This window comes from Rhinolophus ferrumequinum, chromosome 6 (assembly GCF_004115265.2).
Source record: "Rhinolophus ferrumequinum isolate MPI-CBG mRhiFer1 chromosome 6, mRhiFer1_v1.p, whole genome shotgun sequence".
NCBI classification, from domain to species: domain Eukaryota; kingdom Metazoa; phylum Chordata; class Mammalia; order Chiroptera; family Rhinolophidae; genus Rhinolophus; species Rhinolophus ferrumequinum.
In genome coordinates, this window is record NC_046289.1 from 34398996 (window position 1) to 34413390 (window position 14395).

General features: G+C 32.6%; 1 protein-coding gene across 1 annotated transcript in view; it reads left to right on the plus strand.

The window, feature by feature from the left end:
* Positions 1-232: 232 nt before the first annotated feature.
* Positions 233-14395, plus strand: part of C6H14orf39 (chromosome 6 C14orf39 homolog) — a 43382-nt gene continuing 29219 nt past the window's right edge. Inside the window, exons 1-4 of the mRNA XM_033109165.1 lie at positions 233-284; positions 382-438; positions 1454-1580; positions 5487-5576. Of these exons, the coding sequence (XP_032965056.1) occupies positions 236-284; positions 382-438; positions 1454-1580; positions 5487-5576 (323 nt within the window). The 5' untranslated portion in view covers positions 233-235. The remainder of the gene's footprint in view (positions 285-381; positions 439-1453; positions 1581-5486; positions 5577-14395) is intronic.

Genomic DNA, 14395 nt, shown 5'->3' on the forward strand with positions numbered 1-14395 from the left:
GAAGCCTCCCCCAGAAATTTGTCATGTTCAACAAGTATTAAAGTGCCTACTCGGTCAATGCCCGGTACTAGGCTGAAGGGGGTCTCTTCCTTCAAATCAATGTGGTTCTCTGCTCACATTTTCCTGTAATAATGCTATATTAACAAGGTTGTTAGTGAATATATACTGTTTTGCATACGACCTCAGAAAATCCCTACTTAAAAATGTTTTTTCTTTTTTTAACGTAGTATCCAAGATGAATGACAGCCTATTTGTCAGTTTGGACAGACTTTTGCTAGAATTTGGTACGTATAAAATGAAAATAAAGAAATAGGTAACTGTTTGTATTATCGTTTGATATTTTCATAATGAAGGGAAGCCACAAAAAATTATTTATTTTAGTTTTCCAGTATGAGCAAGATATACATACTAAAGAAGATATGATTCAACGAATTAATAGTAAGTATTTTTGCATCATGAAGACATTTTAATTTTTAATTCTATATGGCATATAAGGTAATATGCAGTTGCCTGTTTAGGTAACTTATAGTTGACATTATAACTTTTGTGCCAGTTTTATTTAGCGACTAATAATGAGCTATTTACCCTAACTAGAGTTTTTTAACAATAAAATTCTGTATTCAGCATTTAATTTGTGTTGAAGAATTTTGCTGTAAGCTGAAATGACAATTAAGTGAAGTTGAAAATACATTTTTCTCAAATAACACAGGTTATTTCAAACATTTGAGTGAATTTATCTTTTTTAGAAACCACCAAAAGTCAGGGGACAGGATTGGTGGATGCCATATTTTCAGGAATAATAATACTGAAAAATAATGTTATGAGTGAAATGGCAAAGCAAATTGCATAAAGGTAGTATTTTAAGATTCTACATAAAAGTTATCAAAAGAAAATTGAACTGTTAATTTCTTAGTAGTTTTTAAAAGGTAGAATTTGGTTATCTTTTCTGCAACAAAAAATAATAGAATATTGATTTGTTTTAATCTTTTTAAGAAACTATATTTGTATCTTGTATTAGTCACTGGTAACAAATGAGTGAGTTGAAGGTGCATTTAATAATTAATTGACATGGAATTGAATAGAAATTTCACATTTGTCAAAAACAAATCTCTTGTTACTATCATATATTAGTAAATATTTACATGAACTCGTAGCATCATAAGATGCCGTTGATCTTAGATATCACTTAATCTAGCCCTCTTACGTTAAAGGGGACATTTATTTCTCTTCAAACCCAAACCCAAATCCTTGGCTTCTGGGTCTAGGAGCAAGTCTTGTCCTGGTTCTGTGCTTTTCAGTATAGGGCCCTTTCCATCGCCTCATTTCCACTCCGAGACTCCATTCTCGGACTCTCTTCTTTGTAGGTAAGTTGCTATACCTCTTTTTCCTACTGTATTTGTTTATTTTAATTTATGATTTCAACCTTAAGAAAATAAATATTTCCTCTTTCCAGAAAGCTTTGAAGATATTAAACAAAACAAAGCAACTATTAGTAAGATACATGAAACTATAAATACAACAGATGAGGAAATCGGTCATTACTGTAAACATAGTAAGGAGATCAAAGACAACTGTAGTAAGTGAGTATTTGAAAGAAAAGAACTTTCAATAATTGTTACTAAATTCTTTTATTCAAGGTTTCTGAGTTTATAGTTGAAGACACTGCTGTTTTAAAGTAGTATTTTATATTAGCACAAGGATGAATTAAATAAGTCTTAAATTGCCTGTTACATGCCACTATAAAAAGGGATCACAGGAGATTCAAAATAAAATAGGAATGCTATAAGATCTCTCTAATTCAGATCCAATTAGTATAAATACAGACTTTTGACTAATCTAGGCTCAGTATATAAAATTCCTATTACATAAATAAATTTGAAGTAGTTTCCATTTTTGAATTTTCAAGATCTTATTTTGTCTCGTGGAATCTAGCCTAAAATTAGTAGCTTTTCAAAATGAAAGTATTCAATATGTTAAGAATTCTTTCACCATGGCTTCAGGTTGTGGATTGTAGTAGTTAAATCCATAATAAAACATACATTTTTAAACAAAGACTTATTAGTGGAACTTTATTGTACATTACAAATACTTACAAAAATTAAACATATTAGTTTTCTGTATTTAATTTTATATAGACCATTGTCCTGTATTAAGTACTATACTTTAGAACCATATTTGTTTTAAAATATTTTGTTGTTCAAAATTTTAACAAGCCTTTTTTGTTTTTATCCCATTACGTTTTTATACTAGTTTTTAATTTTTGTAAGAGTAGCACATACTTATAAAAATTCAAAAACTATACAAACGTATGGAGTGAAAAGTTTTTCCCTGCCTGTATTTCCACCTCCACTCTGTTCTCTTCCTTATAGTGATCACTCCTAAGAATTGTGAGTATCCTTTCAGACATTTTAAATAAATATTTAGCATCATTATTACATATATTTACGTATACAACTATCTATATATCTATGCTTTTACAAAAATGGGATCATACCATACTTATTCTTCAACTTATTTTTTAATTTAACAATATGCTATGTAAATGGTACTATACATGTAATGATTATGTATAGATTTCATTCTTTTTTTAACAGCTCCATAGTATTTCATAATATTGATTTATCCTAAGTTATTTAACCATTCTCCTATTAATAGACATTTATTTCCAGTTTTTCATTATTATAAGCAATATATACCGGTATCCTTCCACATTTATAGACCTATTGCTGTAGAATGAACTCCTAGAAGTGAATTTGGTAGAACCAAGAGTATGCACATTTAAACATTTGATAGACAATGCCAAACTGCTCTCCAAAAAGATTATCCTAATTTATACTCTCACCAACAATGTATGACAGTTTCTACTTCCTTACACCCTTGCCAACACTGGAATTAGCAATGTTTAAATTTCTTTGGCAGTCAGATCAATAAAAAAGTATATATTGTTGAACTTATTCTTTTATTTAAGTTTTATTATAGTAAGTTTTATTATAGTAGGTTTTACCAGTGGTTTCCTTCAATTAACTGCAATGGGTACTAGAAGAGTATTGATAGTTTCCCCTTGGTACCTGCTGTGTCCAAGATGTACTGTACTTTATACAAACTTAATCTCGGCTGAGTTCTGAGGACAGTTAGTAGGATCTGTTGATTTTAATACCATTAACACCTATAGTTTGTGATTTCAGCATGCTGATTTAGAAAGTTAATTGTGAAATATGAATTCATGAAAGTACTGGAAGAAAATCGGGAACTGTGTAATCTTTGAGAGAAAAAAGCCTTTCTAAATATGTCACTAAAGGTAGAAATCACATAGGAAACTATGGATAAATATGACTACATGCAAACTAAAAAGAAAAACACCCCAAAATGATATAAAAGGCAAAAGGATAAGGTAGGGAAAATTTCAAATAAGGGTTAATTTTTAAAAATATAAAGTACTTGAGGAAATTAATAAGAGAAAACAAAAGCCCCATTTAAAAAATGAGCAGAGAAGGTAAACAGGTAAATACCAAAATGAAGAAATATATGTTTAATGAACATGTGAACAGATGCTCGATCTTAGTAATCAAAGATATCCAAATTAAATCAATAATGAAATGCTATTTTTTTTTTTACTTTAAGTTTTGTATAAATTTAAAGAAAGATAATACCTAGTGTTGGCCGAAGAATAAGGAAATTACCTCTCATAGGCTATAGGAAACTGCACTGGTATAAATCTTTTGGATATGTCAGTATACTTTTTAAAAACCTTTAAAAATAAGCATGACTTTTGATTAAATGTTTCAATTTCTGAGAATTTTTCATAAGGAAATAATTAGGCATTCTCTCAAAAGATGTAAGTATAACGAGGTATTTATTTCAGCCTTTTTTGTGATAGGAAAACATTGAAAGCAACTCTAATGTTCAATTACTTAACGAACTTTGGTATATTCATATGAATGAATAGTAGACAGCCAATAATATTATGATATAAGTGTATATGTATGATATGGAAAGATGTTAACAGTATATTATGAATTGAACAAAGCAATAAAACATTCATGTATGAATCCAATTTAGTAAATGTATATGAGTATTTATATATAGAAAAAAGTGTAGAACTATGTACATCAAAAGGCCTACAGTGAGTCTTTTCATTGAACATGTATTTATTATGCAATTTTTAAAATACTTAGAAAGTATGTATGTATAACCTTTGACCTTATGGTTACATCCATTTGGGAGAATATTTTCTAAGGAAATTATTAGAAATTCAGACAAATATTTAAGTACAAGTTCCGTTTACAATAGAGAAATTTTGATTAAGCAAAAATGGCCAACAATATGGGAATGGTTAGATAAATTATGGAATATGATATACCGTATTTCCTTGAAAATAAGACCTAGCTGGACCAACAACTCTAATGCATCTTTTGGAGCAAAAATTAATATAAAATTATTTTAATATAAGACTGGGTCTTTTATAATATATAATATAATATAAATATAATACTGGGTCTTATATTAATTTTTGCTCCAAAAGATGCTTTAAAGTTGATGATCCGGCGAGGTCTTATTTTCAGGGAAACACGCTATTTACTAAAACTTTTACAATGAATTCCTAGTGACAATGAAAATGTGTATAATTTAACAGTAAGTGATAAAGGAGGATACATTTTTATATGTGAATATAATCTCAAAGATGTTAAAATATATAAAATCTGGAAACAATTTATTAATAATAGTTATTTTTCAAGGTTGAGAATATGAATGATAGTTATTTTCTTACATATACTTTTCTGTGCTTCTATGTAGGCTTTTTGAATAAGAAAAAATAAAAAAAGATTAAAAAAAGACCTAGGGGGAATACTTGAACAGCACTTAGAATGGAAGCTGCCATGGTGTATGCTAATTTTAGATTTTTCACATTGGTAACGTTTTTTGAGTCAAGTAATGAAACAAAAAGTGTATAATATGAATATTTTATTGTTACCATCTGATTTCATAATTCATTTTGGACTAGTTTATATCCTTATAGTTCAGGAAGGTATAACAACCTGACTTTCTAAGTTTTGGAGGAAGAAAAAGTCTTTCTTTAGCTTTGTCCTAGCTCTTTGAATGCTTACTCCAAAAGACTTTCTCAGCCAAAATCTTAGAATTACGATGAGAAAGAAAGCCTGATGTTGCAGTGTTGCTGAGTGTATTCTAGAAATGCCATGGCAATACACAGTCCAGCCATGTCACATTTTCTTCTTTCTTAGTCATGGTTCCAAAATAGGTGGTATGTAAAAATTAACAGATATTGATATTTGAGCATGCGTATGATTGATTGTATGAAGTGTGGTAGTGGTGGTTGGTGATGGGAGATGGGAATATTTTTATTGATGTAAGCTTGTTTTCTCCAGGAAGAGAAAGATTTGTGTATCTTTAAATGGTTGCATTCACTTTTATTATCTCTTAAAATTTGTTTATCATTCTGAGATGCTAATTGTAATTTTTTTCCATAGCTGGAAGCCAACATGTGATGTTTTTCATAAACATGAAGACTATATGCAAGAACAATTTGCTATTTATCAAGAAACTATTGAAAAAGACAAGTACAGTATATATATTAATTTAAGCTTATCAATTCTATAAATTAGTATTAATAGGATATGCTTTGTAAAAATGTCATTGAATTGTTATAGGCAAACATCTGGGGTAATATCTGTAGATTTAGCTTATGAACAATTTGGAGTACAGGTTTCCCCTGCTACCCCAAAATTGAGCATTCTTATGAAACCTTCGTAAGCTGAAATGGTATAAAATGAAGAAGCAGTTACCATTACTTTATATAATGGAAACATTTTTGAGCATTCACAGACCTAAAAAATAACCGATCAAATCACAAAAATAACACACAAAACCTAAAATAACACTAACATATAGTAAAAAAGGGAATGCACAAAATAAATCGATAAAGAATAGATGCTTACAGACAGTTCAAGGTTATGGCTGCTTGATGTTTGATACTGAACATAGTTCAGCTTGGCAGTGCCACCCTTGCTGCTGGGGTGCAGTGCTGCCTTTACAACAGTTGTCTGTAAAACACACTAAACGTTGTTTTTGCTTTCTGCCTTTTTTTGTAAAATTGAAAATCCTCTTCGGATTTCTTTTGGTGAGTGAAAACAGGTACTAATATAGGTCTTTCATAAAAGTGAAGTGATGGGATGCAAACTTTCAAAAAGTGGGGGGGATACCTATATTGACTTTTGAAGGATATTTTATATCAAACTTCTGTTTTTCAGAGTGCTAACTTAGTGGGTTGTTAAATTCTGATAGATAAACACCAATATTTGTGTGGGTTTATTTTATGTGTAAAATCACCTGTTCTTGGGGACTAAATGTAATTATTGAATATAATGAAACAAAGCATTATAAAATTGAAAAAGCATTATAATTTCACTTAATTTAAAAAATTGAAATGGTTTTATTTTTAGCATAATTGGATGAGAGCAATATATTTTTATTTTTTACATTTTTACTAGTTTTTCTTCAGCTTCATTGAGATATAATTGACATACGACATTATTTAAGTTTGATGTGTGCAACATGATGATTTAATACATGTATATATTGTGAAAGGATTACCACAGTAAGGTTAGGTAACACATCTGTCACCTCACATAACTATTTGTTTTTAGTAGTGAGAACATTGACGATTTACTCTCTTAGCAACTTTCAAGTATATAATACAGTATTGTTACATTCACCATGCTGTATATTAGATCTCCAGAACTTATTCACCTTATAACTGGAAGTTTGTACCATTTGACCAACATCTCCCCATTTCCTTCACCTACCAGCCCCTATCAACCACCATTCTACTCTCTGTTTCTATGAGTTCGGTTTCTTTTAGATTTTATGTATGAGATGTGATCAAAAGATAGGGTGAATGTTTAAATAAAAATATTTTTATTTAAATTTTAAAAAATCCATCCAGTTTCATTCTTTTGCATGTGGATATCCAGTTTTCCTAGCACCATTAATTAAAGAGACGTTCTTTCCCTATTGAGTATTCTTGGCTCCTTTTCCAAATATTAGTTGACTATATATATATATATATATGCATGGTTTTATTTCTGGCCTCTTGATTCTCTTCTATTGGTGTATTTGTTTTTATGCCAGTACCACACTGTTTTGATTACTATATCTTTGTAGCATAGTTTAAAATCAGGAAGTGTGATGCTTCCAGCTGTTTTTATTTCTTGAGATTGATTGGCGCTTTGGGGTCTTTTATGGTTCCATACAGATTTTAGGATTGTTTTTCCACTTCTGTGAAAAATGCCATTGGAATTTTGATAGGGATTGTATTGAATCTATAGATGGCTTTGGGTAGCATGGGCATTTATAGCAAGATTAATTCTGATTCGTGAGCACAGAATATTTTCCATTTATTTGTGTCTTCTTCAATTTCATCAATTGTCTTACAGTTTTTAGTGGACAGATCTTTAACCTCTTTGGTTAAATTTATTCCTAAATATTTTAATTGTTTTTGATGCTATGATAAATGGGATTGTTTTCTTTTTCAGATCATTTATTGTTAGTGTATAGAAATGCAACCGGGTTTTGTATGTTAATTTTGTATCCTGAAACATCACTGAATTTGTTGATTAGTTCTAACAGTTGTTTTGGTGAAGTCATAGAGTTTTCTATATATAAGATCATGTCATTTGCAAACAGAGACCATTTTACTTTTTTTTCCTCTTTGGATGCCTTTATTTCTTTTTCTTGCCTAATTGTTCTATCTAAGACTTCCAGTACTTTGCTGAATATGAGTGGTGAGAGTGGCACCTTTGTCTTGTTCCTGATTTTAGAGGAAAAGCTTTAGCTTTTCACCACTGAGTATGATGTTAGTTGTGGGCTTGTCATATATGGCTTTTATTATGTTGAGATATGTTCCTTTTTTTACCCAGTTTGTTGAGAGTTTTAATCATGAAAAATTGTTGAATTTTGCCAAATGCTTTTTATGTATCTACTGAGAGGATCATATGATTTTAAAACTTTATTCTACTAATGTGGTGTATCATTGTTATTGATCTGTGTATGTTGAACCATCTTTGTATCCCAAGGATAAATCCCACTTAGTCATGTTGTATGGTCCTTTTAATATGCTGTTGAATTTAGTTTGGTAGTATTTTTGGGGGATTTTTGTATCTATATTCATCAGGGATATTGGCTTGTAATTTTCTATTCTTGTGGTGTAACTTACCTGGCTTTAGTCACAGGGTAATGATGGCCCTATAAAATGAGTTCGAGAGTGTTCTCTCTTCAGTTTTTTGGAAGAGTTTGAGAAGTGTTGGTAGTAATTTTTCTTTAAATGTTTAATACAACTCATCAGTGAAACCATCTGGTCTTAGGCTTTTCTTCATTGGGAGGTTTTTGTTTACTGCTTCAGTCTCCTTAGGAGTAATTAATCTGTTCAGATTTTCTATTTCTTCATGATTCAGTCTTGGTAGATTGTATGTTTCTAGAAATTTATCCATTTCTTCTAGGTCATCTAATTTGTTGTCCTATAGTTATTCATAGTAGCTTGTTATGATCCTTTTTATTTCCGTGTTGTCAGTTGTAATGTCTCCTTTTTTATTTACAATTTTGTTTAAGTCCTCTCTTTTTTCTAGCTAAAAGTTTGTAAATTTTAAAACCATTCTAGCCAAGGGTTTGTAAATTTTATTTGCCTTTTTTTTTAAAAAACAATTTTTTTCTGTTTAATTTTTTCTATCATCTTTCTTGTCTCTATTTCATTAATTTCTGCTCTAATCATTATTATTTTCTTTCTTCTACTAGCATTGGACTTTTAATTCCTTGAGGTATAAAGTTAGGATTTTTAATTTGAGATCCGTCTTTTTTCTTAATGTAGGCATTTATTGCTATATATTTCCATCTTAGAACTTCATTTGCCACATCCCTTAAGTTTTGGTGTTTTCATTTTCGTTTGTCTCAAAATACTTTTTAATTTCTGTTTTAATTTCTTCTTGGACCTAAAATATCCAGGAGTGTGTTGTTTAATTTCCATGAATTTGTGAATTTTTCCATTTTCCTCCTGCTATTGCTTTCTAGTTTTATATAGTTGTGGCCAGAAAAGATACTTGATGTAATTTCAATCTTCCTAAATTTGTTAAGGATTTCTTGGTGGCCAAACATGATCCTGGAGAATATTCCATGTGCTTGAGAAGAATTTCTATTTTGGTGGTGTTACATGGAATTTCCTGTGTATGTCTATTAGGTACATTTGGTCTATAGTGTATTTAGGTCTGCTATTTCCTTATTAATTTCTATCTGGATGATCTTTCCTATGTTGAAAGTGAGGTATTGAAGTGCTCTACCTTTATTGTATTGCTTGCTATTTCTTCCTTTAGTTTTGTTAATAGTTGCTTTAAATATTTAGGTGCTCCAGTGTTAGGTGCATATTTATATATTTACAATTGTTATATTCTCTTGATGAATTGATTTTTTTGTTATTATATAATGACCATTGTGACTTGTGACTGATTTTGACTGAAAGTCTATTATGTAAGTATAATCACTTCTGATCTGTTTTGGTCACCATTTGCATGGAATGTCTTTTTTCATCCCTTCATTTTCAGCCTATGTGTGTCCTTAAAGCTAAAATAAGTTTCTTGTAGGCAGCATATTGTTAGATCTTCGTTTTTAAAGCCATTCAGCTATTCGCTGTCTTTTGAATTGAGTCTATTTACTTTAAAGTATTATTAGGTAAAGACTTACTATTGCCATATTATTGTTTTCTGAATGTTTTTTTACTTTGTTTCTTCCTCTCTTCCTGTCTTCCTTTGTGATTTATTTTTTGTAGTAGTATATAGTAGTATGCTTTAATTCTTTTCTATTTATCTTTTGTGTATCTATGATAGTTTTGTGTGTGTGTGTGTGTGTGCGCGCGTGCGCATGCGCGCGCACGCGCGCGCGTGTGTACTGTGAGGCTTACATAAAACATCTTAAAGATATAACACACTATTTTTAGCTGGTAACAGCTTACTATCAATTGCATACAAAAGCTACACTTTTACTTCTCCCCTCACATTTTATGCTATTGATATTATACTTTACATCTTTTTATATTGTGCATCCATTGACAAATTATTGTAGCTATAGTTATTTTTAATGTATTTTAACTTGTACACTAGAGATAAAAGTAGTTTACACAGTGTTATTACAGTATTACGATATTCTGAATTTGACTATGTGTTCACCTTTACCATTGAATTTTATATTTTTGTATGTTTTCATGTTACTTAGTGTTCTTTCATTTCAATTTGAAAAATCACTTTAATATTTTTTGTACGGCAGTCTAGTGGTAATGAACTCCCTTATCTTTTGTCTGAGAATACCCTTATCTTGCCTTCATGGCTGAACGACAGTTTTTCTGGATATAGTATTCTTGGTTGGTAGTTGTTTTTTGTTTTTTTTTTCCCTTTCAGCACTTTGTATGATCCCATTCCTCCTGGTTTACAAGATTTCTGCAGAGCTATCTGCTGATGATATTACAGAGGTTCCCTTGTGGTGATGAGTTGTTTTTCTCTTGATGCTTTTAAAATTCTCTTTGTTTTTGACATTTAATATTTTGATTATAATGTGTCTTTGAGGAATCTTCTTTGAATTGATCTTGCTCGGGGTCCTTTGCACTTCATGTACATGGATGTTCATCTCTTTCCCAAGATTTGGGACATTTTCAGATATTATTTCTTTAAATAAGCTTTCTGCCTCTTTCTCTCTCTTCTCTTCTGGAACTCCCCTATAGAATATTCATTTGTTTGGCAGTGTTCCATAATTTGTGTAGGCTTTCTTCATTTTTTCCATTTGAAAACAATTTTTGTTGTTCTAACTGGCTAATTTTAAATGAACTATGTTCGAGTTTGCTGCTTCTTTCTTTGCATGCACAAGTCTATTAATGCTTTCTATTGAATTTTTCAGATCTGTAATGTTTCCATCAGCTCCACGATTTGTTTTGTTCTTTTTCATGGTTTCTGTTTCTTTATTAAACCTCTTATTTTTGTTCATGCATTGTTTCCTGATTTCATTTAGTTGTCTTACGTTTTCTTGCATTTTACTGAATTTCCTTAAGATGATTAAATTGAATTCTTTGTAAGGCAAAATGTAGATCTCCATTTCTTTGGGGTAAGTTAGTGAAGCTTTATTACTTTTTTTTGGTGATGTCGTGTTTGCCTGATTCTTTGTGATCTCTGTAGCCTTGCATTGGTGTTTGCATGACCAAATACTTCTTCCAGTCTTTACAGACTGGTTTTGAAAGGTAAAGGCTTTCTCCAGTTGGTTTCCTGAGCTGAAAGGATTACCTCTAGAATTGCAGTTGTATTGTGTTGGAGCTGGTTTTGAGACTGTCTCTGGGTCTGCAGTGGAATCTGCAGTTGGTGTGCTGTTAGCAGGCTTAGGCAGGTATGGATCCTGTTTTGTCCCTGGGATGAAACTGCCTCCAGTATCTTGTTAAGTAGGATAGCACTGGAACAATGCTGTAATTGGCTCCTCAGTCAGTAGGCCTATTAACCAAATGTGTAGACAGATGTGGCTCCTTCCAGGTCCCTGGGAGGGCTCCTGCCTAGTCACTGGATGGGTTCATGTGTGGTTAGGACTGGTCTTGGACTGTAACCTGGCGGGACTGGAACTGAGCATCAGGGCTGTTTCAGGTTTTACAACCGCTATTGAGGCCTCAGTCCTGGCTCTGGAGGCTCAGATGGGCGTGTCTCCCACCAGGGAGCTGGACTGTTCCCTGACTGTGGCTGGAGGAACTGGAGCCAAGTATAGGGCTCTTTCAAAATCTCCAGGGGGGCACTAGCAGATACGCATTTTCTGGGTCCCCCGGATGACAGATCTCTTAGGGTCCTTTGGCTGTGAAGGGCCTAAAGTCAAGTATAGGGCCCTTTGAGATCTATGGGGATATAGACGGGAGTCTCTCCTGCTAGGACACTGGACCCTCAGTACTGCTGACAAACTTCGGCTGTGAGGGGGCTGGAACCAAACATAGGCCCTTTCAGGATCTTCAGAAGCACAGACAAGAGTTTCTATTGCTGGGTCCCTGTACCAGCAGGACTCTTTGATGACAGTGGTTGGGACAGACTGGAGCCCCGTTATAGGACCCTTCCAGAATACACAGTCTGAGTTTGGCAGGCTTACCTCCAGGGGCTTTTGGACTATGGCCATGAGGAACTGGAGATGATTCAGGGTCCCCAGCTGGGATCAGGGTCTGTATGCCTATTACTTGACACATTAGTGGGCACAATTCCTCCCACGTCAGTTGGTGACAGACCCAAAGCCAAATGGGGCTGTAACTGAGTTCTCAAGAGTATAGAGCTGTTTCTAGGTCTGTATCTAGGGCCACAGTCAGCAAGTTAGCCACCAGGATGTGAGCCTGCCTTCTCAAAATGGCTCCTTTCAGTCTTGGCTTGCACCAGGGTTTCACAGTCTCCTACCTGGATTCCAAATCTTTCACAAAGGCACCTATTTTCACATAGGTGAATCCTACCTGGATTCCAAAACTTTCCATGGATGGATGCCAAGTTATTGGAGGGTCATAAGCTAGGATTGGAGATAAATTGTATAAATAATACCATAGTGTTAAAAGAAAATTAGATATAAAAATCAAGACTTCAGGGAAGTAAGGATAATACAAGAAGATGAAGCCTTTGATCAGGATAGAAATTCATACTACATGGTCTTGCACATTTGTTAAATACAAGCACAAATTAGGCTTTGAAATTTCTAGTAATAGGGCATTGTGGAAATATGATCAGTTTTGAATTCAGAGTATTCATTAAAAAAAGCAAAACAGTTCAGTTGCTTAGGATAACCAGAGGTCCTGGCACTGAGAGTTGAGAGAAATTTCTCTCTTGGGTTCTCATAAAGGGGAAATTGTGCAATATGGTGATCAGTATCTTCAGTGTCCTCCCCAAAATAAGTACAACATATATTATTGCTTTTTATATAACATCTTTTAATAAAAGCCTTGGCTATAAAAATTACTAAAATGATTCTGTGAGGGACTAACACAAACCAGTCTAAATATGAACCTTTCTGTTTACTGTAGATGACTGTCTCAGCTCTCCAGAGGTATTAAAGTGAAAACAACTATCTCTTTCTTTCTTAAACCAGCCACATAGGTTGATTGAATTGATGACTCAATACCAGGCATTTATAAAAGGAAAAGAGTCCATTTGTTGGTATCATGGGTAATGATGGAAGTAGAGGCACCAGCTCCTTGTTTCTCCTAATCTCCGATCCCTGCCCCAGGCATTCATGGAGACTAGTATTGCTGGCAATAGATGAAATAGTAATGACTCTTCTTGAATCATGACTTGTTTAGGCTGGGCTCTGCCAGAGTTTCTGTACCGAGTGTATTAGAAGAGTGGGCATAAATATATAATATGAACAGGATAGATTTAGTATGCTAATCTCACTGAAACTGGTGACCCAGACTCAGTTTCCTTATAGGTGTTTACCTCCTCCTGGACCATTCCTCTAAGAAGTGAGGGTTTAATTAGCAAATACATATTTAGAGAAATAGGAGCTTGTTTGGGGCTCAACTGCTTTATCTGGTTAAAGGGGACAGAGTTTAGTAATACTAAGAAATTAAAACATTCTTAAGATTCAGACCTACTACCCAGTACAAGGCTGTTATCCTACTTTTCTTCTTACTAATAAGCAGTTTATGAATACTTGTTCTTTTTTTTCTGATCTGCCAAAGTGAGATAATCATTATAGTATCTTAAGAAATTCCCCAATATAGTATGGCTTGATTTATAAAATTTTGAGAAACATAAGGATTATATATTTTTAGAAAATTTTCTATGAATATTATTTCTTGAAACTAAGTATTTGATAAGAATTGAGTAAAAAGAGGATTCAAGAATGTTTTCTATAATGAACCTGGATTGAACATTTTAGATACTGTAGATCAGGATTTGTAAACTTTCTTGTAAAAGGCCAGATAGAAAATATTTTAGGCTTTGTGGACTAACAGTCTCTGTTGTAACTACTCATCTCTGCTGTTGTGGTGCAAGAGCAACTTTAGACAATACAAAAATGAATGACTGTGTTCCAATAAATCTTTATTTATGGACATTACAGTTTGAATTTCATATAACTCAAATGTTTTATGAAATATTCTTCTTTTGATTGTTTTCAATCATTTAAAATGTAAAAATCATTCTTAGCTAATAGGCCATACAAACACAGGTGGAAGGTTAGATTTGGCCCATGGGTCATAGTAACTGACTCTTACTATAGATCAAGCAAAGGTCAAATGAGAAGGAGGAATTAATATAATTTTTGCAAGAATTAACTGTTCTGCTCAAGACTTGTGCCTAAATAGATGACCACTTGTACCTGAGTTGAAATGGAGGAGTTCCTC